This window comes from Myotis brandtii, unplaced genomic scaffold, assembly GCF_000412655.1.
Source record: "Myotis brandtii unplaced genomic scaffold, ASM41265v1 scaffold772, whole genome shotgun sequence".
Taxonomy (NCBI): Eukaryota; Metazoa; Chordata; class Mammalia; order Chiroptera; family Vespertilionidae; genus Myotis; species Myotis brandtii.
The window spans coordinates 186,783-213,725 of NW_005371090.1; the positions used below are offsets into that span (position 1 = coordinate 186,783).

The following is a 26,943-nucleotide window of genomic DNA, read 5'->3' on the forward strand; positions in this document are numbered from 1 at the left end:
ATTTGAAGGGAAAGGAGAGAGAGATACAAACATCAGTGATGAGAGAGAGAATCATTCATCAGCTGCCTCCTGCATGCCCCCCACTGGGGCTCAAGCCCGCAACCCGGGCATGTGCCCTTGACCGGAATCGAACCTGGGACCCTTCAGTCCTTAGGCCGATGCTCTATGCACTAAGCCAAACCAGCAAGGGCACGAAGGTTTGTTTTTTGTTTTTATATTTAAAAATACACTAAAGCTGAAGTAGTATTTTCTTAGGCAGTTCTACTTGAGTTCTGAGGTTAGAAATACAAATAGGTTGTCTGGCAGCACGCATACACGCAGATGGGACAGGCTCTCATTCCCTGGGACTCACACTGACATTGAAAAACAAAAAACAAAAGACCATAAAAGCCAGAATGTGAAGCCCTTGGGCTGTGAGTGACTTCCCTCTGCTCTTGGGACACTTCAAGGCCTATCTGGTCCTTACCTACCACACCCAGTCAGCAGGGGACTACTTGTGACAAACTGTAACCACAAGCATTTTGATCTAAGTCTTCTGTTAGATATTACATTTCTTTAGTGTACTCTTTCCTTTCAAACAGTTCATGGTTTTCTCCTTTTACATTGGATTTAACTCAAATTTAGAATAAATGCCTAATAATAACTTCCATTAAAGAACCTGTTTTCATTTATCAAGCATTCAGTATATTTCATTTTATTGAAATCTTATAACAATTTTGTGAGGTCAGAGGTTAGTTACCTCTTCCTGACTGGTGAGGCTGAGTTTGAGAGGTGAAGTGGCTTACAAAGATACGCAGCTAACCAATCTGGGGTTGGGTTGGCAACTTCCAATCCTGCACTCTTTCTGCTGCATATCAGAAATAAAGAAAGGGAACATAAAGTGATACCAATACTTTGGAAAACAGTATGGTGGTTTCTCAAAAAAAAAAGTTAAAAATAAATAGAATTATCATATAATCCAGCAATTCCACTCCTGGTATATACTCAAAAGAATTGAAAGCAGGGACTGGAACAGATGTTTGTTTCATAGCAACATTAGTCACAATATTAAAAAGGTAAAAAACAACCCAAATATCCATCAATGGATGAATGGATAAACAAAATGTGGTGTATACATACAGTGAAATACCTACTTGGCCTTAAAAAGGAATGAAATTCTAATACATGCTGTAACATGGATGAACCTTAAAGACATTATGCTATGTGAAATAAGTGAGACACAAAAGGACAAATACTGTATGATCTCACTCATGTTGAAACCGGACAACCAATGGGTCCTAGTTGCCTGTCACTACTTGAGCCAATGAAGCAGAACCAAGGTTGAAACATATATGAGCTTTTATTCCTACACTGCCGGCAGTATGGGAGAGCGGCAGGTTATCCACAAAAATATAATCAGCAATCCCCCATAAGCCAGCTGCTTATATTGGGTAGGACAAAGATTACATGGGGAAGTAGGAATTACAGGTATGGGGAAGTAGGCAATGCGGGTTGGAGTGGGATTCCATTGTTTGGACAACAAGGTTGTTAATTTTAATGATATTGGATAGTTCTTGAATGAGAAGGGACCACATTCCAAGGTTGACTCCCAGGTCCCAGGGGCTACAACTCCCTGCCAGGTTAGAATGTCCTCTCTTAATCAAAACAAGGAAATCACTGTTAATCGAGCATGCTTAATATTTCATATAACTATAGCTAGTCCCCAATATTCTATTTTTGCCCTAACAATGTGAGGTACCTAGAATAGTCAGATCGCTAGACAGAAAACAAAACAGTGGTTAGCAGGGGTTGGAGGAGGTGTAGAATAGATCCCTAGACAAAAAAAAACAGTGGTTAGCAGGGGTTGGAGGAGGTGAGAATGTGGTGTTCTTGCTTCAAGGGTACACACAGAGTTTCAGTTGATGATGATGAAAAAGTTCTGGAGATGGATGGTGGTGGTGGTTGCACAACAATGTGAATGTACTTAATGCCACTGAACTGTACACTTTAAAATGAGTAAAGTGATCAATTTAATTGTGTATATTTTACCACAATAACAACAATAAAAAAGAAGTGGGGAGGCAGTGTAGGAAAGATATAAATACCTGACTTGTTGGGTGACCACAGATAATTAACCTTTCTAGTCCTCACTTTGTTTATCTGTAAAGCAAGGGGACTGGATTAGATGATGTCTAGGTACCTTCCAACTCTAATAGTTAACAGAAAAATGCATGTTCTGAGGAGGAAGTCATTCAGGATTTCTACTGGGGTCCCACCCCAGTGGTCCAGCACTTATGGAAAAGATACATCTTTGGACAAATGGTAGGAGAAAAACTGACATTTACTACACTTCTCAAAAATGACTGTTAGAGCTGCCAGGCTTATTAAAATACAAGCCTGTGCCCTGGCCGGTGTGGCTCAGTTGGCTGGAGCATCATCCTGTAAGCTGAAAGACTGTGGGTTGGATTCCTAGTCATGGCATATACCTAGGTTGTGGGTTCGAGCCCCAGTCATTGTCTATACATACAGAAGGCAACTGATCAATGTTTCTCTCTCACATCAATGTTTCTCTCTCCCCCTTCCTCTCTTTCTACATATCCTCTGGTAAGGATTAAAAACAACAACAAAAAAACAAGCCTATAAGATGTGAAGATGTCTAGACAAAAGGTCTAGGTGCTTTCTGATTAAAAAATAAAAATCTAGGCACCAATTAGAGGCTAGAGAAACTACAGAATAAAGTTGGTGAAGCTATCTCAAATTTGGTGGGTAAAAATCTCTTATACAAATATAGTTTATATTTTTAAGTAAATAAACATTTTAACAAATGCAATTTCTAATTATAAATATTTATGATCTCAAGAATACAAGTCAACATTCCTTGGAACCTTTACAAAAAAATCTTTGTGTATCACCAGAAAGCTCTTTGCTCTTTGTAGCAAATAGCCTGAGAAACTCAACTTCATCATAAGAAGCCATGGAATAAGTATAAACTTTATGGTAGCTTATATGTAAATATTCATAATCTTTTTTCTTAGAAGAGATCTGTTTAATTTTGTTTAAATTAATTTTGTTCACATTCCCTGTAATTTAGCTGCCGAACCCTTTTTCAGTATCGCTCTTAATATTCCATAGGTCTAGTGATACAAACAGCGTATCATCTGGGCCTTTGCTTATAAGCAGGAAGTACAGATGCTTTTAATGGGTCTCTCCCAGTCCCAATCCCCTCTGTGGCTTGCTTCAGTAATAATTTGTAGGCAGTGTTGAATGAAAGAACATAGGACTTATAAGTTTTTCTCCTCACTAAAAACCAGAAAGAGAAAGAATGAAATGTAAACAGGAACATTAATTATTTTGATCTGGATTATGAAGGGGTCAAGATATTTAAGAGAATGTTTCCAGTTGAGCCTTCCCACCCCACCCTGGAATGTTGGCATTCCTCAGTGTACCTCTCCACATATTCATTCTTTCCCACAGATCCGGGAACTATCCCTGTATGCTGGTGACACCCATATCTCCAACATCAGTCCAGACTTCTCACCTGAGCCTTGGACCTATAGACCCAAGTGCCTACTGGTGATTGGAGGTGATTGGAGGTGGGGGCAACCAATCACCTTATTGTCCCATTTCCAGGTTCTGATTTTAGAGGCATATTTGAACAGGAGCCTTCCATTGCTTCTGCCTGCATCCCTAAGAAAGTCTTATGAAAGACTCTGGGAGCAAAACCAGTACCTTCCAAGGAAGTATGAAAATCTGGCTGAGATTGATGATTCTTATCCTTTCTGGGAAAATTGGAGTGGTTCTGTGCTTTAAAGGCTAACCTAGTTTAGTAGCCATTTAAAAAAAAAATGAAGCAGCATAAAGATCAATGGGTTTTTTTTGTGTTTTTGTGTTTTTTTTGTTTTGTTTTGTTTTTTTATGAAATGAGAGCATAAACTTTGGGGTCATAAACGTGAGTTTGCATCCCAGATCATCCTCTTGTGGCTGGCCTCAATCTCCTCATCTGTAAACTGGGGAGAAAAACACCACTGTTGGGATGTTGTGAGGATTGAGTTAGCATATTAACCAGATCTGAATTTAATGGCCAGATTTAATTTAATTTATCTGTTTGTTGTGAGAATGTATCTTCAAATGAAAATGTTTGTTCAAATGAGAATGTGTATACAAAAACTATTGGTAAATCAACAAATATTGCACAAGCTATTCACACGTTTAAATGCCATTTAACGAAGAAAAATCAACCAAAAAAATGAGTTCACGTGTCACCTCTGACATGCGTGTCATAGGTTCGCTATCACTGGTTTAGGACTTTGACTAGTGAAGGTAGTGGTAAAGTGGTGGTGCGATGGTGTGTGTGTGTGTGTGTGTGTGTGTGTGTGTAGAAATGGTTTAATGGGTTCTATGCTGAGCCCCTGGTCTATTGTTTTTGGTATACCTGAGCCACAGCCTTTCCCTCTCTCTTCACTTTACCTTTTCCTAAATCAGTAATCCTTAAACCTGTTGTCCACCTGTGGAGCTCTTTAGGAACTACAAGCCTCATCCCCTGGAGATCCTCATTCAGTAGATCTAAGTCAACCCTAAGTATCTATTAAAAAAAAGGATACACACACACACACACACACACACACACACACACACACACACACACTCTAGTGGCCCGGTGCACTAATTTGTGCACAGTGAAAGGGAATTAATTAGAAGAAATATTTTAATATCACTATTTGCCAAGTCCTGGGTGCAGGTATCTGGCTCCCTTCTCCCTCCTGTTAGAGTCTGGGCCGGTGCCCACAGGACACAGCGTCAAGTCCTGCCAGCGCCGCGAGACCCAGAGTCAAGTCCCTGCGCACCCACATGCGCCTCGAAATCATGTGAGACCCAGACCCACTGGCACCGGCGGGGACGCAGCGTCAAGCCCCTGCCGACGCCACGGGACTCCCCTGATGCATCTCTGCCAGCGTTCGCGGGATGCAGTGTAAAGTCCCTGCCCACCTGCATGCGCCTGCTGCGCATGCAGCCTCCTGGTGATCGGTCGTTATGGCATGAGGGCCTCAGGACCACAGGCTTTTTATAATATAGGATATAATTGATTTCAGAGAGAAAAGAAGAGGGAGAGATAGAAACATCAATGATGAGAGAGGATCATTAATCAGCTGCCTCCTGCATGCCCCACACCAGGGATCAAACCTGGCTGGCGTGGCTCAGTGATTGAGCATGGATCCATGAACCAGGAGGTCACGGTTCGATTTCCAGTCAGGGCACATGCCCACAGTAGGAGGATGTGCAGGAGGCAGCCCATGCAGGAGGCAGCCAATCAGTGATTCTCTCTCATCATTGATGTTTCTCTCTCCCTCTCCCTTCCTCTCTGCTGAAAATAAAACTATATTTAAACAGAAAAAAGCCAATCTGGGATCCTTTCTATGGACCACAAAACTTCATGTAATCTGTCCCCTGGCTTACTTCGCCTCCACAGCTCTAGCCTCTTTGTTGTTCCCCCTCAGAGCCTTTACACACGGTGCTCACTTTGCTGGTTGTTCACTAGACAAGTGCATGGTTTATTCTCTCACATAACCAGGTCTCTAGGCAAAGGTCACCCCCTCAGTGGCCTGTTCTATCTAAAAGAGCCTGTTTCGCACTCCATTTCTTATCCTGCTTTACTTGGTGCATAGCACTCATCACTACTTAGCCTCGTATCCATGGTATAACTGGTATGGTTTAAATATTTACTGGGATGCAGAAATGAACAAATGGGCAGAGTCCCTGCATCCCAGTGCCTAGAAAAATAGTAGACTGCCAATAAATACAGGGTGTGGCAAAATTAGGTTTACAGTTATTCATACGTAAAATACCTTAATGAATAAATAATACAAGAATAAGCTATTTTGAGCACTTACCATTGTAAACCTACTTTTGCCATACCATGCACCGTTTTGACTAAACCCTCACCTTTCTTTCCAACAGGAATGCCAAACCTCTCTTACTTTGCTTTGTCTATTTCACTTATCAACCAAGTCTTTGTCCCAGCCTTTGACAGGGCCCCAAGCTTTTCTACAAGGCAGGAATTCCCCAAAAAGATAAATATTGGAGACCCAAAAGGAAAAGAATATCTTCTGAGATTCATACCTTTTCACATAACTAATTCCTTGGGTCCTGGTGACAGTCCTCTGAGGTGAAGTTGCTGTTTCCACATAAAAGGAAACGGGCTTCAAGGAGATCCCACAACTACAGGGAGGAGCTGAGATTTGAACCTGGGCTTCTTTTTTTTTTTTTCAGCCAATCAGTGATTCTCTCTCATCATTGATGTTTCTCTCTCCCTCTCCCTTCCTCTCTGAAATCAATAAAACTATATTTAAACAGAAAAAAGCCAATCTGGGATCCTTTCTATGGACCACAAAACTTCATGTAATCTGTCCCCTGGCTTACTTCGCCTCCACAGCTCTAGCCTCTTTGTTGTTCCCCCTCAGAGCCTTTACACACGGTGCTCACTTTGCTGGTTGTTCACTAGACAAGTGCATGGTTTATTCTCTCACATAACCAGGTCTCTAGGCAAAGGTCACCCTCTCAGTGGCCTGTTCTATCTAAAAGAGCCTGTTTCGCACTCCATTTCTTATCCTGCTTTACTTGGTGCATAGCACTCATCACTACTTAGCCTCGTATCCATCTACTGCACTGGGATGCAGAAATGAACAAATGGGCAGAGTCCCTGCATCCCAGTGCCTAGAAAAATAGTAGACTGCCAATAAATACAGGGTGTGGCAAAATTAGGTTTACAGTTGTTCATATGTAAAATACCTTAATGAATAAATAATACAAGAATAAGCTATTTTGAGCACTTACCATTGTAAACCTACTTTTGTCATACCATGCACCTTTTTGACTAAACCCTCACCTTTCTTTCCAACAGGAATGCCAAACCTCTCTTACTTTGCTTTGTCTATTTCACTTATCAACCAAGTCTTTGTCCCAGCCTTTGACAGGGCCCCAAGCTTTTCTACAAGGCAGGAATTCCCCAAAAAGATAAATATTGGAGACCCAAAAGGAAAAGAATATCTTCTGAGATTCATACCTTTTCACATAACTAATTCCTTGGGTCCTGGTGACAGTCCTCTGAGGTGAAGTTGCTGTTTCCACATAAAAGGAAACGGGCTTCAAGGAGATCCCACAACTACAGGGAGGAGCTGAGATTTGAACCTGGGCTTCTTTTTTTTTTTTTTAACCTGGGTTTCTTGACTCATAGTTCAAAATGGGGAAAATAAAGTTCCTGTTGGCAGCATTGGAATATATGCCTCGGTAGGTAGGGTAGAAAATGGTCTTCTCTTTGTTTTACCGTAAATGAGACTTTAGGATTGCTAGGAGAGAGAATTTTGGTCTCAACATACCCCCTTTCTAATCTCAACTGAGAGTTTTTGTCCAGATGCATTTTGGGACATTTCATTAAGGTTAAGTGGTAAGTGCTTTAGAGGGTAGTTAGAATCCCTTTGCTTTTATTTCGTCATTAGGTCAATATTTGGTCACCATGAGGCTATCAGGTTCTGTTTGCTTGGTTTGAGTTGTTTGGGAAAGTCTTTCAATTCCACTTAGTTTAATTCCTGGAACAATGGTATAACTGGTGTGGTTTAAATATTTAATCTCTTATCACAGTCAACCAGATACAGTCGACAGAAAAGAAAAGAATATCTAGAAAAGAATATCTTTTCAGTTTACCAAGTGCTTTTGTAAAAAGATTCTCACACCAACTTCATGAGTAATAGGGAATCTAAACATTGGGCACAGTGGCATGGGGGAGAAAGTCTCAAGAAATGAAATGAAGTTTTAATATGTGAATAAACGATGCACAGAGGAATTAACTGCCCATTTAATTGAATTTTTATGGGAGTCCGATAATGAAACTAAATGCAGACTGAGAAGATTATGCTGTTTGAAGTGATAATTAGGATTTGTGTGTGTTCTGTATGTGTGAATGTGTCCTATATGGCGACATAGGAAAATAAATGCATAGAAAAACACCTTTAAATAAATAGGACTAATTTTCATATGATGAGATTCTAAAAATGTTCTTTAAATTTTTGTAGATGTACATCCAAGGAAAATTACTATTTGCCAACTTTATTTTCAATGGTTACAGCACATCTGCTAACGACCTTCAGAAGCAAATTGTGAAGACAAGGGGTGATTATCAGATGGGATATTTCCTACCCAGTGACTTCAGAATCCGGTAGAGTAACTACGCATGTTCTACCTTATCTTACACTTTTAATTAGTAAATCCCAGACAAGGGCTAATTGGGACTTACTTTTGCCTTTATGAGTGATTTTTCTTTACCTCAAACTTACTTTTGCCTTTATAAGTATTTATCCCTTGCCTCAAATCTTTTCTGGAAAGAGGTAGCTTATTTATTTAAAAGTTCAGTTCAAGAAAGACCACTTTCTTATTAACCAGCAAATGTTCCCAAGACTGTTAAGCTAAGCTTAGAAGGAGTCAAACCAATAATTCCTTCAATTACATAGCACAGAGTATGACTTTATGGATGTTAACTTTCTTCTTTATTCTGTATGTCTTTTCTGTCAGGGAGGTCATCTAAGTTAACAAATATAACACAACTAGAGGCCTGGTGCATGGGTGGGGTCCCCACAATGAGAATGTACCCAATTACATATTGTTTTTGTGATTAATCACTATGCTTTAATTATGTTCAATTTGTAACAATGAAAATACATCCTGCATATCAGATATTTACATTATGATTCATAACAGTAGCAAAATTACAGTTATGAAGTAGCAACAAAAATAATTTTATGGTTGGGGGTCACCACAACATGAGGAACTGTATTAAAGGGTCACGGCATTAGGAAGGTTGAGAACCACTGTTCTAAAGGGTGAAAATGTTGCTTTTAAACTTATTTGGCTGCTTTCACTCTGATAAATTATCATGTGAAGCATGTAAATGACCAAACAAAACTTAGACTAATGAATCTAGGGCTTCCTTAGACAACTGCTGTCTTCTATGGGTATATTAACAAATTCTGAAAAACAGTAATAGAAGAAAAATAGGGACAGAAGAAAGAGACAAAGAATTTCACCTTTGGCTAATTCATGTTGCAAACACCAGAATAAAAATGGTACACACAAAAAAAGATACAAAGAAGTACAGATTTTATTAGGGTCTTCTTAAGCTTTGGAGGAACAAAAATAATACGGACATATACAAACCTACTATTGGGTTCTTATAAAGTATTTTAAAAGAGCTGACAAAAATGAAATAGAATAAAATGCATAAATCTATCAAAGAAAGTATTGTGTTAAAAATTATAATCTCAAGTTTTCAGGAAGAGTGAGTAAAGTAGTTCTATATAAAACATAAGTAGTCAAAAAGTAAAAATTAAAATATCTCTGAAAGAATATTCTCAAATTATATTAAAAGAAAATACCTAACACTCCCAAAGTATATGAAGTGAAGGCCGACTTTAGAAACTTACTGGGTGAACAAGCCTGAACTCTGTAAGACGGTTCATAAATTTCCCATTTGCAGGGTTCATATTTAACAATGTTAAAAGAGAGAGTGCAAAGGCCCCCACACACTGAGAACACATTGTACATACACATAAGATGGGTTCACACACTTCTGACTATGTTAAGAAATAAAGTTAAATATACTCACAGATCAGTGCATTGATACAAGATTACTGATGTTACAACATTTTCGTATTTAGGTGAATACAAAAAGTTATAAATTCTACAAGAATCCATATATAAGGCTCACCTATGTAATCCTACATAGTTCATCAGATAAAGATGAATGAGAAGAATTGAAGTATAAATTAAAAGTGAATTTATAAGACAGAGCATTTAAATCACTTGGATTTAAAAGGAATCAAAATCCAAAGATCATTCCATCCAGTCTGTTTTATCAAAAGAAATATACACATAGTAACATGTATAGTGTTTTGATTTATGCAAACAGGAAAACACTGTGCAAAAAGGAAAACATGAGAAAGAAGAGTAAAAAAATATATATATATACACAATTTACCAGGCAAAAAATAATAGTATTCATGGGATGAAGCATCTCTGTAATGAATGTAGTACAGAACTAATTGTAGGGTTGAGTTCTTCAGAATGAGTCAGTCCTGTTTTAAAGGATAACCATTGACCCAATTTTTCTGATGTGACTGGGCTTGGATGAATAGTACATTTTTTAGCTCCTTTCACATGTGCAGTCCTTGATTAGTCAGCAGTTATTTCAAACAGGGTCTAAAGCTATAGAAATGCCAGTATTACCCAAAGTATACATTTTCAATGTGTATCATAACCCTTTGGATTTGGGGCCATTTCAATCCTTTTCCAACACCCTGTCCTCCAAATTAAACAAAAACATGTATGTGGCTAAGCAATGTCACAGTTTTGATGTAAGACCATGCAATGAGTCAACGAGGTCAGAATACTTTAAAAATCCAGAGTAGCAGGGAATGAAAAATCAAGGAACATACTATTTGACAAAATACCTTTGTAAAATGTGAGGTATTAGCCTATTTCCACTCTATCACCCTAGCTTGTTTTCATCAACAACAGCAGATTCTGCAATGCAACCTACAATGCATCCCACAAGGGATGGTGTGTCTACAAATGATGCTAAGTTTCTTTCCAGATCTGAACCTCAAAAAGCGAGTTTAAAGCAATGTGGTAGATTCAAAAGAGTCAAAGAAAAAGGCAGTCTCCAAAAATAAGAGTTTAAAATTACTAGCACTGGAGCCAGAGGCAAAGACCAATCCTTTCAGAAACTATGAACAATTAGTTAAATAAGACTGATATTGAGTAGAAACTCTGAGAAAAACAAAAACAAATAATTAATTTGGGAGAGAATGTCTTTTGGTGGCTAAGTTGCTTAACCTAAAAATAGAGATCCAATCCAATAATAAAAGCTACAAGTACAGTTCTCCTCATTGGCAATTATTAACAATATTACATATCACTTTTCTATTGTGACAAATTACTATGTCAATGTCTAGTAATGCTTTATTTTGTTATCCATTCCCATCCCTCTAATTTTAGAAGGATTAACCAATCAATTCTTGCTAAAATGTAGGCACACATTCAAAAAAGTGAGTCCTGATGGATGTAGGATGTCTCAGAAACCTCAGGTTATCTTCAGTCTTCATACTCTTGATGGTCCAGGAATGATGCGCGAGTTTAGGTTGGTTCTAGGATAGGCCCAGGGGCCTGGTTTGATCTGGGATCCCTGGGACCATACCTAGAACAAACCCAAACAAAACAAAACTCCTTGGGAGTGCTTTCAGCTCAGACGTCTAGGCTTTTCACTCATGTGGACCTTCAGGGCTGTCTGAGGACCACATGCCAACCTTTTAAGGAACAGTTCTGGAGCTTTCTGCATGTTGCCATTTTTAAAAGCTTTACCACTTTTATTATGCGAATCAGAATATTACTCCTGTGCCTGAGTGAGCATCACTTAAGTCATAGTATGAATAGAAGGTACTACAGGTTGGTATAATATAAGTGCAGAAAATTCTTTAAGAAATGGAGTTAATTTAAAACTTTCTTGGGAGGAAAAGGATATTATAAAAGAATAAACTTATAGTAATATATTTTGAGAAACTTAAGATACAAACATGAGAGGAAATATCTATTTCTACAATAATATTTCATAAAATATACCCACTTTTAAAGTGCAATTAGAAGTACACACATGTTAAACACTGTCCTATTGCAATAACATGTTTGGTATGTGCCAAATGGAATTCAGTAAATGGGAATGAAAGAAACAAATTTAACTGCTGACAGTTAAAATATAGCATTAAAAATACCATTTGCACTTTAAATCATCACACATTTTAGGATATTCATAAAATCAACTCATTCATGTTAAGTTTTTGTATATGTGGATCTTGTATTCATATCCTTTTTTTTTTTTTTTTTTTTTTGGTTTAAGCAATTACTATGAGTACAATCACTTTTATCCCATAACTATACTTAAGGAGAAATTTTCTCCTTGTACCACCAATCCAAGTTTGGCATCTGACTACCTATTCTGTAATAGCAGTCTCAACTCAAGAAACTGTTTAGATTATCTGTTTTTTAATAACTGTTGTGCCATAATTCCCTTCCAATAGCATGAATAATGGAAAGCTGACTATGGGGCACGGCCATAAAATAAGCAGACTGATTTTAACATATGATTACTAAAACATAACCGGCCTGTTGGTAAAACTAAGTTGTTAGATGCTAGAATACCCCCTTCTAGACAGATTTGAATTTTACTTACAAACATTATAACATGCACATTCATATTTATTTTTCATTCAAGAGAAAAATTATCATGCTTGATTACTTAACACATTAAATAATAATTTAAACATGCAAAATAGAGAATGACAGTGGGAATTTAGTCATTCAAATATCTGTAAGTATCATTCTAACATTGATAACTTTTGGCAAGATTTTAACATACAATTAATTGTATGAAAATAAAGATATTGTCTTCTGTGATATCAATAATAAAAGTTTTCTTATTTTCCAGGGCTCAACCTACTTCATGTTTTGGAAATGAAGATATACTTCTCTAAAAATAAAAATAAAACAACATTAAAAAACATCCTCACCAAAGAAATTCTTAGCAGCATATGATATCCAGATCAAAGAGAAAGTACTGTAGAAAATGGTCATTTGAATGGACTGGTTTTAATAGGAATAAAAAAATTAGAGGATAAAAATACAGAGAAGGTAAAGTATAAAAACAAAATGGTTCCTTTTGTACAATGAAAGCTCTTCTACTTTGAGAGAAGGTACTGATTGTAAATTCACTTATTTTCAGGATAGAAATGAAATAGGTACTAAAGTAATAGATGTTACAAAATTCATGCTCTTAGTATAATCCAGTTTTTTGGGTCTTTACTGAGTCAATTTACCCTTACTTCCTACATTATTCTAGCAGTCTTAGCCACCTTGTTTTCAAAACCAAGCAGACTAGAAGGGGAACTATGAGGATGGAAAAAGGCACACTTAAGCAAGCAGTAATATAAACTGGAGAAATTAGAACTATTAAAAAACAAAGACAACAAAATGAAAAAAAGCACAGCAGAATGGAGCCATTTGGTAAAGGGTATATAGCTCTCAATGCCTAATTAGTTTATCACAGCATAATTAACTACTGTTAATAATGACCATTTTGACATCAAAAAAGATTAAATAAAATGCATTTCATATATTGTTTAAGAAGATAGCAATGCATATTAAGTTTTAAAGACTCCCTTCAACACTTATTTCAAAAAATTTTAATGCTTAATTTAAGCTCTATAGAAAACTGGGGTATAAAGAATGACTCATTCCCCCAAAATTCAGAAACCCAGTTCACGGGTAATTCTACTAAATTACCCATGCATGTTTAGTCTCAAACCAATAGTTCTAGAATATAAATCTTGATGAACAGAGTTGAAATCACGTTTACAGTGCTGTATGTTTTAAGTCTATACACTATACTAAGAACAACTAAGAACAAAATGTTTAACATTGTCCTAAAATATACACAACAATTTATGCGAGGATGTTAGTAAAATTTTCTTTCAGAGCTTAATTCATTAATGGAGAGTCCTAGAAATATCAATATATAAAAACTGAATTAATACTTCAAATATATGGCAATCACATGTACAACCAAATGTTTTTAGCAAGTTTAGTAAAGAACTAAGAGGCAAACAAAAGTATGCTAAGCAGCCAAACAGGTTCCATAAAGTCCATGCACGCCACTGACAGAAAAGCCCCTTAGCCTTCTTTCAGTCTACTTACTCTTATTTTAGACACAATTCTAGCAAGCTTGGCAATCTGGTTTCCCAGTCCACAGCAGATTAGAAGCAGCAAATTAGGGGCTAGTGCAGGATGCAGGCACAGAAGACAGGAGCAAAAAGTGACAGCTGATTATACGGGAAAACAGAGAAACTGTGAAAAACAAACATGACTCAAAAGCATAGCAATACAGGACCACGCAGGAAAGGGGCATTATATGTCTCAGGAGCCTCCTGAGGGCGAGTTTCTGATTACCACTCCATAATTGATGTTCTTAAAGATGACAAAAAAAAGTTAAAATTATATACTAAACACTCTAGAAAAAGAGAAGTAGAAAGTACATTGTAGAAAATTTTGCACTGTACTGTTAAAAAAGTTTATTAAATGGATTTGCCTCAGTTACCCAAAAAATTAACTTATACAAGTTAGTTATCATCAATGATTACAGATAAATCAACTATTACTATACTTAGGGTATTTCCACATATTTTCTCCTCTAAAATATTTATAGCTTTATTTTCTAATATAATGTAAATTGCACAGATATGTTCTTATAAATATAACTGAGAGAATAAATCAACTTTTATGCTTTGTCTAGTTGTCATTCATGGCATGATACCTACTTTAATTCAAATAATGAGTTGGCTGAGCTATACCCATCTTATGGTATTTAGTTCCTGTTTCCTTGTTTTGTTTAGGTATAGAAACAATACACGATGATTAATCCAAATCAACTGAGCCTTCCTTCCCACATGATTTCTCAATAATGTATCAAAATATTTCATATTTTACATTAGTGATGGGGTATAAGTAAGTCACCAGAGTGAAATGACCTCCAAGATCCCTTAACACTTGATTTATAATTTTGTGAAATGTAGATGAACTTGAATCTTTTTATGCTTTAATATTAAAAGCTTTACCACTTTTATTATGTGAATCAGAATTACTATTTTTTAATGAAAACTGAATTTTTAATTTTTGACTTATTTTACAAATATACTTATGACCAGATCTTCGTGTGTTTTTTTAGCCTCAATATTTTTACTTTTATTTATTTATTTTTTAAAAATATATATTTTATTGATTTTTTACAGAGAGGAAGGGAGAGGAACGCAGGCCGACGCTCCATCCACTGAGCCAAACCAGTCACGGCAACTTTTAAATATTTCTGAGAAGTCAGAATCACAAACATCATTTAGCAATCTAGAAGATTTGGGTTTTGCTGGAAAAACTTCCTGTGAAGTTATTAAGTTAGCTGTATCCACAGCTTTTAAATGATGGATCTGTGATTTAAACTCAGGCTTATCCTTCTGCATTAAACATTTAAGCCAATATTCTTAAATTTCCTTACAAATTTGCCTTAAATGTGTTTCTTTTGACCTGCTTGTCTCCCATGACTTCAAACTTGAGTCAATGTATTATTTCCCAATAAAGTATATTCAGATATTGTAAGTACAATTAGACTTTAAAGAGGACTTAACTTAAGAAGTCAGATAATAGAGAAAACTTGTGAATATAAGCAGAGGACCACAAATCAAAGACTAGGAAGAGTCTGGCACTAGTCAGACCAGATATGTAGTTTTAATGAAAGCTGAAAAGAAAATAATTTAAGATATAATTGTCACCAGATCATTTATTGCCATGATTTTCCTAACTATAGACAAAGCATAAAAATTCTGTCTTCAAGACTGACTTAAATAGTTTTTTAAAACATTCTTGCATTAAACACTAGGTTTAAAACAAACTATGGAAATGTTCATATTAAAAGCTGTCAGCCCTGGTAAGGTGTGGCTCAGTTGGTTGAGTGCTGTCCCATTCACCGAAAGGTTGCTAGTTTGATTCCAGGTTGCGGGCTCGATCTCCAGTGGGAGGGTGTGCGGGAAGCAGCCGGTGGATGTTTCTCTCTCTCTCTCTCTCTCTCCCCCTCCCTCCCTCCCTCCCTCCCTTATTCTCTAAAAATCAATGAAAACGTATCATATTTAAAAATAGAAAAGATAAAAGCTGTCAGGATATTACTCCTAATAAGAATTATCCTGTCAAAATATTATTGTTAAACTTGGAAAGCACAATTACAAATTTTCCCCACAAAATATTTTCCCCACAGGGTTTCTTTTGTATGTGGGTTGGCAGCTATTAAAACTAGTCAAGAGCCTAATAAGACAAAGTGAAATATTCTCAGAAAAGTAACAAACAAGGATATCTACTTATATTACATTGGCGTATTTTACTTCTTCAGGTATTCATTGGAAGGAAGCATAAAGTCTAACATAGAGGTTCTTAGATTTTTACTGGGCATAAACACCACCTAGGTCTTATTCCAAAATGACTAAGAATAATTGGGAGGATGGCTCTACGTCTGCATTTTAAAAATAAGACCTCCAATTTATTCTATTATAGGTGCCCCATGAAAAAATGGAGAAACACTGACTTCTAGATTATTATAAGTTAGGAATTTTCACAGGAAAGATAATATTTTATCTTGAAAATATTTTAAAAGAAAATTTGAAAATTACACACACCAAAAAAACATTAAATTAAAATTTTAAGATCCTTATATCATGATTTCACCAAGCAAAATGTTCACTGAACTAATTAACTAGTGAATAAAACAAATCAGACTGGAAAATTACAAATTCTTTTTTAAAAAAATATATTGTTATTGATTTCAGAGAGGAAGGGAGAGGGAGAGAGAGAAACATTAATGATGAGAGAGAATAATTGATTGGCTACCTCCTGCACACCCCCCACTGGGGCTTGAGCCCACAACCTAGGCATGTGCCCCTGACTGGAATCAAACCTGGGACCCTTTAGTCCGCAGGTTGATGCTCTATCCAGGGCGAAGGTTACAAATTCTTGATTAAATTAGCCCTTCACATTTAAAAAGTATCACCTTAGAGAGCATTGAATAAAACTGGTAGAATATTATGAAGATATTTTTCCCACACTGGTGTAATAAAAAACAAAATATAACAAAATTAAAAAGTATTAATCTCGAATTCTTCCTGTGTAAGGTTATAGATTAAGAGAAAGATTATCAAATTTTTCCTTAGTTATTTCTTCTAAATCCAAGGAAAAAAGGAGTTCACACACTAATTTAAAAAGAAAGTAAACTTGCCCTGGCTGGGAGGCGTAGTTAGTTGAAGCGTTGTCCCATACACTGAAAGGTTGCAGGTTCGATTCCTGGTCAGGGCACACACCTAGACTAAGGGTTTGATCCTTGGTTGGGCACCTATGGGAGGCAGCCAATGGATATTTATCGCTCTCCCACTCCTCTCTCCGCTCTCTCTAAAATCTATTGAAGCATATCCTCAGGCGAGGATTAAAAAAAAGAAAGTAAACTCTAAATGTTATTACTATTTCTGAGTTGTAAACTAGGCCTACTCTTAGGAACTGCTCCTAAGAGCTTAATTATGGATGTCACAGAATTTTTGGCAACTGGCAGAATAACGTATTATACAAAGGATCTCTACCATTCAAGTAAAGCAGAAACAAGTTTTTCCTCAGGATAAAAAATAAATTTCTTTAGATTATTGAAAAAAACCCATAAACCCTTTAGTATGAAAATTTACTCTAAGTGCTAAGTTGTAGGAGTCTGCATGTGCTTCTTAACTTTAAAGACAATTTAGATTCATCATGTAACTTTCTTTCTAGGGCAGCAGCATAAATTGAATTATCTCTACATTTTCCCCAAATAACATCTACACACTATGTCAGTGCATGGAAGCTATAGGTTTCAAAACACAATATACTCCTGAAAATATCACTCTTTGAAAATGCAATCATGGCCCTGGCAGGGCAGCTCAGTTGGTTAGAGTGTCACCCCGATAAGCCAACGTTGTGGATTTGATCTCCTGTCAGGGCACCTACAAGTATCAACCAGTGAATGCATGAATAAGTGGAACAACAAATCAATGTTTCTCTCTTTCTCTCCCTTCCTCTCTCTCTCTCTCAAATCAATATAAATAAATAAAGAAAGAAAGAAAGAAATAAAATGTAATCACAACACAAAACAGATGCTACTGTATAATTTGGAAAGCAACCTCTTTTAAGAGGTAGTTTGTAAATGAAGTATTAAGTATTAAGGAGGCAAGGATGCTTTCCAGGAAGCTGAGGATGTTTCCAGAATCTTATTCAGGTGGAGAGGGGATAGCCTAAAGCAAGAAATCAGCAGCATGGTGGCCTGCTTATCTAGACGAACTGATAAAAAGAACTTTCTGCAAAGTTGGGGATGAGGTCTTGGACCACAGGGATCCCACTTTGAAATCAGCTCTTCAGAAAAAGGTAAACACACAAAAATGTAAAAGGATAATTCTTAAAATGGCACGCTTTAAAAAAATATCAGAAAATCTTAAAATTAACTTCTGAATACACATTAACAAGGAAAATATAAGAAACATGTCATAACCCAAGTACTTTTAAAATAAAACTATTTTTTAGTTCCAAACCCCAGTACACATCAATTGCATGAGATCTTTTTTTTATTTTATTTAGAACCTGTATCTTTGTTTTAAGACGTGGTATAAACAAAAGTAAAATACAAACAACTTGTTATTAACATAACAACTGCAGTTATTAACTGTGAGAAAACAGTAAAAAAGAGTCATATGTTCTTGCGACAGAATTATCCCAGTCATTTTGTGATAGCAAATTCTGGCAAGAAATGATAAATTCATTTGTTATGAAAAGTACTTAAAGAATTTCCAAAACTGATCAGTTGTGCTGCAAGTAAAACAGCAATTATTCAAAAGAGCCCTTACCTTTCTCTTATTGTCCTAAAAGATCTGCCATACAGGTAATAACTATTTTCAGATCAGTTGTTTAAACCAGATTCTTCCTGTAAATTCATACCTTAGCTTTATATATAATAAACTTACACTCATTTTCCCTTTCCAGTGGAATATCTAGTCTTGAAGCTAAAAAACACTTTCATAAAAGGAAATTTTTTAAAATCCTTCATGTAAATCTTGGTTCTTCTTCTTCTTCTACCTCACTTTTATTTTCTTCTATTAACTGATCTTCCTCCTCGTCACCAAAAGTCTGTTCCTGCATAGCGGTAAAGGAGAGAGACCGAGCAGCCACTTCGGCAGCGAGACCAGCAGTGAAGGTAAAATCCGGTGACAGCTGCAGCCGCGCCAGCCTCTGCCTGATGGAGGGCTGTGGTGAGTCCCTGGGAACTGGATGGGCAGCGATCAGGTCACCAACATCTGCCTGCTGAGAGTCATCTTCACTTTCCCACAGACACGCTCTTTTTTCAGCTCCTTGCAGGAAGCCTTCATGTGTAAAATTGTCTTTATTTTTACCATCTAGAGGGTTTTCACACAAATACTCAGTCCTACTACATATTTCATCATCAGTTATGGAGGGTTTACTACTTTCTTCTTCAATATCATTTTTACCAACTTTCCCCATATCTGAATCCATTGATGGTTCTGAATTACTTATGGGTTCCATTGGGTCTACAGGAGACAAGGATTTCAACACAGCTTTGAAGGAAAAAAAAGCAAAAAGAAAGAAAGAAAAATAATAACTAAGGACCCAGAAATAATTTAAACTTTAATTTAAACTCCCAGTAGATTTTTTTCTTATAAAGAACAAGAAATAAAGGCTAAATAAAACTTTCTAGTAAAATCAATATAAATTTATAAATCCAAAGAACTTTATAAGAGATAAAATGCCTAAGAAATGAAATGAGACAGGGTTATGATGAAGATTTTAAAATACCTCATGTATTCTCTTATCCAAAATATTAAAGCATTGATTCTCTAAGTGTGGTCCTTGAACTAATAGCATCAGTCAGCATCCCCTAGCAATTTGGCAGAAATGCAAATTCTCAGGCCCCACCCCAGACCTACTAAATTGGAAGATGGGGTTGGGGACCAGATATGTTGATAAGCCTTCCACCTTGTACTGATGCATACTAAATTTTGAGGACCACAGCATTAAGAAATAAGCAGCATGGCTTTCACTGATAACATGTGAGATAAAAAGCCTAAGTAATCCAGATAATCATATTTTCAACACACATATATATAAGTTAAAACAGCATGGAAAACAAACATAACACACAATTCAATTTACTTGCCAACCACCTAACAAGACCCTGATGAAAGTAAAGCTGTAACTTCTATACATTTTGTAATGTCACAGAAAAATATATAATGAAATAAAATCTGCACTCAAGACCAACTACTGTACAAAGCATAATACATAAATATAATATATAACCATACGGCAGAAGTTGTCCTTTCAAGGCAAATGAAGTTTTATTTAGCCCCTCTTGAAGTTAGTAGGCAGTGGGTTGCTTGCTAGGCAGTCTCTCCTCCCAGTATGAGGGGTTAGTACAATACAATATATTATGAAGCATGGCGGAAGAAATAAAAAAGTACATCTTGAAGATCTGGCGCTTATTTAAAAATTATTTTGTAAAATGTGTCCATTTGCAAGAAACAGATCCCTAAGCTGCAGTAACTCCACTAGAGAAGCAGCGACAACAGGTTCCAGTGCAGAATTTCCCTCTCTAATTCCATTCGGACTTTACCCCTGTAGGCAGAGATGAAAACAACTCTGGAAGATGTACCGAAAAACTTCATGGGAAAAGCACTTTATGGTATCAGCAGCTTTTTACTTAATTTCACAAACTAAATCAACATTGTTGCCTTTTCAAATGTAAACTATCAAAGCACGTACCTGAAAAAGAGACACATTTCTCAGTGTTCTCTTTGCCCATATTGTCAATAGGATAATTTTAAAGCTACATGAAGAAAATACTAAACAATAAAAAAGGATACAAGTTTATATATAATGCTATTTTCAGTCTTCACATGCAGTTTTAATCTATAAATATGCTGGTTTAAAGAATGCAACATACATTAGAAGTTGACTGATATTCCTGATAATTGCTAATCAAATGGGGCGGGGGAGTAATACAAGTGTATTAAATTAACACTGTGCTAGAATATAAGCCTCCAGGAGTGTAGGGATTTTTGTCTCTTGATTTATGTGTTAGGAATATAAAACAATGAACAATGTGTTAAGAACTACTTGTTGAAGAAAGAATTTGTTGAATGAATACTATGAAGGATAATAAAACCCTTATTTAAGGAGACTGTATTACAGAGAAAAAAAAAAATCCAACGCATAGAAAACAACAGTGCCTAAAACATTAATACTCTTAATCTATGAGTTATGTAGGCCCAATATATAAGCAGGTAACAGGAACTCAATTTTTACTGCTGCTTCTAAAAAGATCCTAATCTCCTATATGCTTTGCTGCTCAGACTTGCTTTCATTTTGCTACAGTGCCCTTCTGGCATGAGGGTCTGCATTGGTAGGAAAGGTGGCAGGGCTGGAGGATTCACTGAGGAGACTGGTGGAGAGGACAGCCTGGAGAAGACAGATGTCTAGTAAAGGGATCAGCATGAGTGTTTTTCATGAATAAAAATAGTGAATTTGTGGAACCATAATCAGATAAATATAACTGGAGGAAGATATCTATATTGGAAATAGTGGGACATATAATTGGGTATGATGGACTCATATGATGGAAAGGCTTAACACCAGGAAAAGGAGTTTAGATGTAATACAATAAAATGGGGGGCACTGCTGTAGGTTTTGTAGTTGTTGTTTGTTAAAATATATTTTTATTGATTTCAGAGAGGAAGGGAGAGGGAGATAGAAACATCAATGATGAGAGAGAATCATTGATTGGCTGCCTCCTGCACGCCCCCCACTGGGATTGAGCCAGCAACCCAGGTATGTGCCCTTGACTAGAATCGAACCCAGGACCTTTCAGTCCGCAGGCCAATGCTCTATCCACTGAACCAAACTGGCCAGGGCTGCTGTAGGTTTTTAAGTAGAGAGCTATTGTCAATTTGCTGTTTGAGAAATATCTAGACCAGTGATGGCGAACCTTTTGAGCTCGGCGTGTCAGCATTTTGAAAAACCCTAACTTAATTCTGGTGCCATGTCACATATAGAAATTTTTTGATATTTGCAACCATAGTAAAACAAAGATTTATATTTTTGATATTTATTTTATATATTTAAATGCCATTTAACAAAGAAAAATCAACCAAAAAAATGCGTTCGCGTGTCACCTCTGACACACGTGTCATAGGTTCACCATCACTGATCTAGACCTTGCAAAGTTAGAAGCTATCTTTGAAGCTTAGACACTATTTCTAAGGATAGCTTAGAAGACAAAGATACTGAAATGGAAGTCAACTAAGTCTATTATAATACACTAGAGGCCTGTTGCAGGAAGATTCCTGCAAGAATAGGGCTTCCTCAGGCCTATTCCTGCAAGAATAGGGCTTCCTGCGGCTGGAGCAAAGCAGAGAAGGGAGCAAAGCCCGCGGAGGCGGGCCTCGCTCCCTCCCGTCTCTGCTATCTCGGCTCCCTCCCTTTTCTGCCGCTTCACTCCCTTCTGCAGCGCTTGGCTTCCTTCTACGCTGTCTTCAGTCTTCACTCCACGTGCCTGTGTATGCAAATTAACCACCATCTTTGTTGGGTTAATTTGCATACTCGCTCTGGCTGGTGGACGTAATGGAGGGATGGTCAATTCGCATGTTTCTCTTTTATTAGTGTAGATGAGCATAATCTAATGAGGACCTGGGCTATAAAAGAGGCCAATGGAAAGAAGGAGGAAGGATAAAATAAAAAAAAGTACATGTGGACAAAGGAGAATCAAAATGGTAGGGCTCCTAAGAGGACCCTGAGGAACTTTCCAGAAGTAACTAACCTATATATTTCGAATAAAAAGAGAAAGGGAAAAGAAGACAACTGATTTTGAGGCTCTACATACTCTAAAATAGAAGGGAAATCCCTCTACCTTCTTAGAAATTAATTCTTCATCTAGAAATTAGCTAGTTTAATATTGTCAAGTATTAAGCTTCCCCTCATTCCCTTCCCTGCCTCCCAAGAAGTTCAACTAAAGACGGGTGGGAAACATAGAGGAGTTAAGGCTAATCTTAGGTCAGTGGTCGGCAAACTGCGGCTCGCGAGCCACATGCGGCTCTTTGGCCCCTTGAGTGTGGCTCTTCCACAAAATACCGACTTCTGCGCATGGGCCACGAAGTTTCAATTGCACTCTACATGCACGCCCACATGTGGTATTTTGTGGAAGAGCCACACTCAAGGGGCCAAAGAGGCACATGTGGCTCGCGAGCCGCAGTTTGACAACCACTGTCTTAGGTATTGCCAGTCATCCAGCTTTGTCCAAATCCAAATATGGAAACAGTGTGCACAGAAGCAGGCTCTCAACTCCCATCCACTACAGTGTTCAAATCACTGAGTAACCTAAACGATGTAGCTAAGGGCCTAGGTCTCTTAGTTCATTTGTTTCAATAGTGAACCCAATTATTTGTGTTTCACTGAGGTATTTATAATATCAACATAAAGAGAACAGAGTTTAGAATCTCAAATACATAAAATTTGAAAACACTCTAATTTATTCAACTCACTGTCCATTCCAAAACAAATTCAGTCAAAAAATCAAATGATGAAAAGTGTGATTTTTATATCCCATTTCATTACATACCTACTCTTTAATTGAACAAATTGATTTTGTATCTAGAAGAAAAAGTACTATACTTACTGGTGGATCCCTAAAATTAGAGTCATAAGAATTCTGTAACCAAAATAAGATTCAGTTAAAGAAAAATCCCCTACACTGAAATAACCTTTTACTCTGAAGCCAGTGCTTACCGTGATCACTAAATAGAAGTTGCTTCCACTTCTGCCTTTCTGCCTCTGATGCTTTGAATCCCAGCACAGATTTTAATTCTTGGAGTACCCTCTTGGATTCTTCATGCTCACGCTTCTGTCTCTCTCTGTCTTCTTGAGACAAGTAATAAAAATCATCCTTTCTTAAATCACTGTCCATATCTAAATCATCTACATAAGCTTCTAATTCCTGAAAATGAATAAAAGAAAAAGAACTTTACTTCAAGCAGATGATTTTCTAGCAGTATTTATTTATTTGCACCTACCCTTCTCCAAGATTAAAAAAGGAGGACTCTTAGCACAGGTCAGTAAAACATAGTTGGGCAAACAAAGCAAACATAGATAAGTGGACATCTTAAAAAAACTTAATTTGATACTATAAAGGGTTTTAAGGAAGGAAGTTTAATAACTCAATCGTTATTTTTCTACTTTGATACCATTCTACAGATCTAGTAAAGGTTACAGTGATTAGCTCTGTCAAAACCAATCAAAATTAGCCGGGCTGGTGGTTGGGGAGGTGGTCAGGTATGTTAGTCCTCTTGTGGTAGAATTTGTGGTGCTTTCTGAGGTCCCAGGAAGTCTGAACACTATTCCTAGGATTGTGGAACACCTCCTCTATGGCTCTCCATATCACTAAGGCAGATGGAAGGATCCCTGCTTATCCAGACGCCCTTGCAGTTATGGTTCAGACAAACAACTGAGATCCTCTAATCAGATGTATCTGGATCAGATCTGATTCAGAAGTATGTTATAAAAGAAGCATGCATCTCATGGAATCCACTCTGGTAAGAATGGTGGCAAAAAAGTTTCCAGAGGCAGAAGTTCTGAAGGTAGCATTGAAGGAGGAAGTGGCAATGTCTGTGCCCAGTGACTTACAGTGGTGTTGCCACTGTAAAAGTTCTTTTGAGTGATTTTAGCTTTTTACCCCACCCTGGTTCAAGCCTGATTACCTGGCCCTCTGAATGTTCCGTGAGGTATCTAATGTTTTTTATTTATTATTATTATTTTTTAAAAATATATTTTATTGATTTTTTACAGAGAGGAAGGGAGAGAGGTAGAGAGTTAGAAACACCGATGAGAGAGAAACATCGATCAGCTGCCTCCTGCACACCTCCTACTGGGAATGTGCCCGCAACCAAGGTACATGCCCTTGACCAGAATTGAACTTGAGACCTTTCAGTCCGCAGGCCGACGCTCTATCCACTGAGCTAAACTGGTTAGGGCTATCTAATGTTTTTTTTAAAAAATTTATTCTTTGTTAAACTAAGTAGGGTTGATTTCCCTTTGCAAATAAGGATACTGAATAGACTATATGACCTAAGGAAAACTTCTTGAGCAAAAGAAATCTTTGTCAATATCGAAAGTGAGGCATAACATAAATGCAGTCAAATGCACAAGATGAATGTATAAAATTTTTAGATATGTATACATGGTGGTAGATCAAGATAAAAACATTTCCAGTATCTCAGAAAGGTACCTTTGCCAAGGCACTATTTTTTAATGTGCTTTATCACTTTTAAGTGTCTAAAAAATGGATTAAAATTCAAGGCACTAAGAACTAATGATTTGATATATATTCAATACATTATATTGTGATTTTGAAGCTCATTAAAAACATAAATTCTACAATGTCACTTACAGAGAGCAATAGGTAAGTTTCATATGTGCAACTCTCCTTTATGGGAAACAAGCAATTTTCACCCTTACCTGCTCCTCGGGGATTGGATCTTTGTCTGCAATGTGTAGAGTAGGCTGCAACACGGGTACCACAGTACAGCGTGGGCTTTCACATGCTATTTCAGGTTTGCCTTAAAAAGAAACAGGCCACACAGAAACGAGTGAATATCTGATTAACAACCAAAATACCCAACAGTTCCTTCACCTCAAAACATTTATTTATACTGCCTCTTTATATCATATTCCTCCTTCCATATCTAATTCCCAGTAATCATTGATATGTTTTCTGTTCCTATTAAAATTTATTATTTTAAGAATGTCATATAAATGGAATCATATAGTATATGGTGATTTAAGTCTGGCTTCTTTTGATTAGCATAATGCATTAGAGATTCCTCCATCTTATATTTTTTTGTTAATCCTCACCAAGATTATTCTTCCATCGATCTTTTTGTTGTTGTTTTATTTTAGAGAGAGTGGGAGGGGGAGAGACAGAGAGGAGAGAAACGTCAATGTAAGAGAGACACATCGATTGGTTGCCTTCCACACGTGCCCTGACCAAGGATCAAGCCTGCAACTGAGATATATGCCCTTGACTGGACTCAAACCCGAGATCCTTCAGTCTGCGGACCAAAGCTCTGTCCACTGAGCCAAACTGGCTAGGCTCCTCCATCTTATTGATGTATCAGTTTATTTCTTTTTTTATTGCCGAGTAGTAGTCAGTTATATGGATGGATGTAACAATTTATTCACGAGCACAAGGGCACAAGCTTCTTTTAGGTTTTAGTGATTATGAATAAAGCCACTATAAATATATATTTGTGTATAGGTTTTTGTGTGAACATTAAGCTTTATCACTTGCCCAATGCATTGGAGACAGTTATAACAATCATATTTAAGTGAGTGACTAAGATTCAGCATCTCAGAGTATGCTAAGGAGAAGTGAGTGCGATGCATCTTTTAACACCCAATGGTAATTCAAATTGTAGAAAATGTACTCAAAAGCTCTAGAGTGGGGTCATTTCAAAAAGTTTAAATGCATAAATATCTGCACCTATTAAAAATCCTTGGCAAGCCCGGCCAGTGTGGCTCATTGATTGAATGCCAACCTATGGTTGCAGGCTCGATCCCTAGTAGGGGGCATGCAGGAGGCAGCTGATCGATGATTCTCTCTCATCACTGACTAGAGGCCCGGTGCACAAAAATCGTGCACTTGGGGGGGGGGTATGGTTCCTCAGCCTAGTCTGCACCCTCTTGCAGTCTGGGAACCCTTGGGGGATGTCCGACTGAAGACTTAGGCCCACTTGGCAGTGGGACATCCTTAGCGCTGCTGAGGAGTTGGAAGAGGCTCCCACCACTGCCGCTGCGGTTGTCAGCCGTGAGCCCGGCTTCTGATTGAGCGGCACTCTCCCTTTGGGAGTGCACTGACCACCAGGGGGCAGCTCCTGTGCTGAGTGCCTGCCCCCTGGTGGTCAGTGTGCATCATAGCAAACGGTCGTTCTGCTGTTCGGTTGATTTGCATATTAGCCCTTTATTATATAGGAGGATGGTTCTAGCTCCCTCTCCCTTCCTCTCTGAAATCAGTAAAAATATATTTTTAAAAAATCCTTGGCAAAATTATCCTTGGCAGGAAAAATTACTCACTATTTATATTTGAGACATAAAGGAAATCTATTGGTACTATTAACACTTCCTTTTTTCAAAGGAAATACTTTTACTATCTAAGGACTTATTCAACATATTTAAGACATTAAAGTATTACAGATTTAGCTGTAA

The 26,943-nt window shown here is 37.2% G+C and overlaps 2 protein-coding genes across 15 annotated transcripts in view; one reads left to right on the forward strand and one right to left on the reverse strand.

Annotated features, from left to right (window-relative positions):
- LOC102244898 (uncharacterized protein C3orf20-like) overlaps nucleotides 1-12,571 on the forward strand; it is a 107,054-nt gene extending 94,483 nt beyond the window's left edge. For all 10 annotated transcript variants that reach the window (XR_001359976.1, XR_001359977.1, XM_014530763.1 and 7 more), the window contains 2 exons: nucleotides 8,046-8,188; nucleotides 12,506-12,571. Coding sequence is in view for 8 of the 10 variants with exons in the window: in XM_014530763.1 (XP_014386249.1) it covers nucleotides 8,046-8,188; nucleotides 12,506-12,551 (189 nt within the window). In the remaining 2 variants the exon portion in view is untranslated. The remainder of the gene's footprint in view (nucleotides 1-8,045; nucleotides 8,189-12,505) is intronic.
- A 5,502-nt stretch (nucleotides 12,572-18,073) lies between these two features.
- The window catches only part of VEZT (vezatin, adherens junctions transmembrane protein), a 63,206-nt gene continuing 54,336 nt past the window's right edge, over nucleotides 18,074-26,943 (reverse strand). For 4 of the 5 annotated variants that reach the window (XM_005883155.2, XM_014530759.1, XM_014530760.1 and 1 more), the window contains exons 10-12: nucleotides 25,198-25,298; nucleotides 23,473-23,680; nucleotides 18,074-19,250 (exon numbers count right to left, since the gene is read on the reverse strand). In XM_005883155.2, coding sequence (XP_005883217.2) covers nucleotides 18,721-19,250; nucleotides 23,473-23,680; nucleotides 25,198-25,298 — 839 coding nt within the window. In that variant the 3' untranslated portion in view covers nucleotides 18,074-18,720. Of the gene's footprint in view, nucleotides 19,251-19,373; nucleotides 20,308-23,472; nucleotides 23,681-25,197; nucleotides 25,299-26,943 lie in introns of those variants that run through there. The other variant, XM_014530761.1, reaches the window with a different exon arrangement.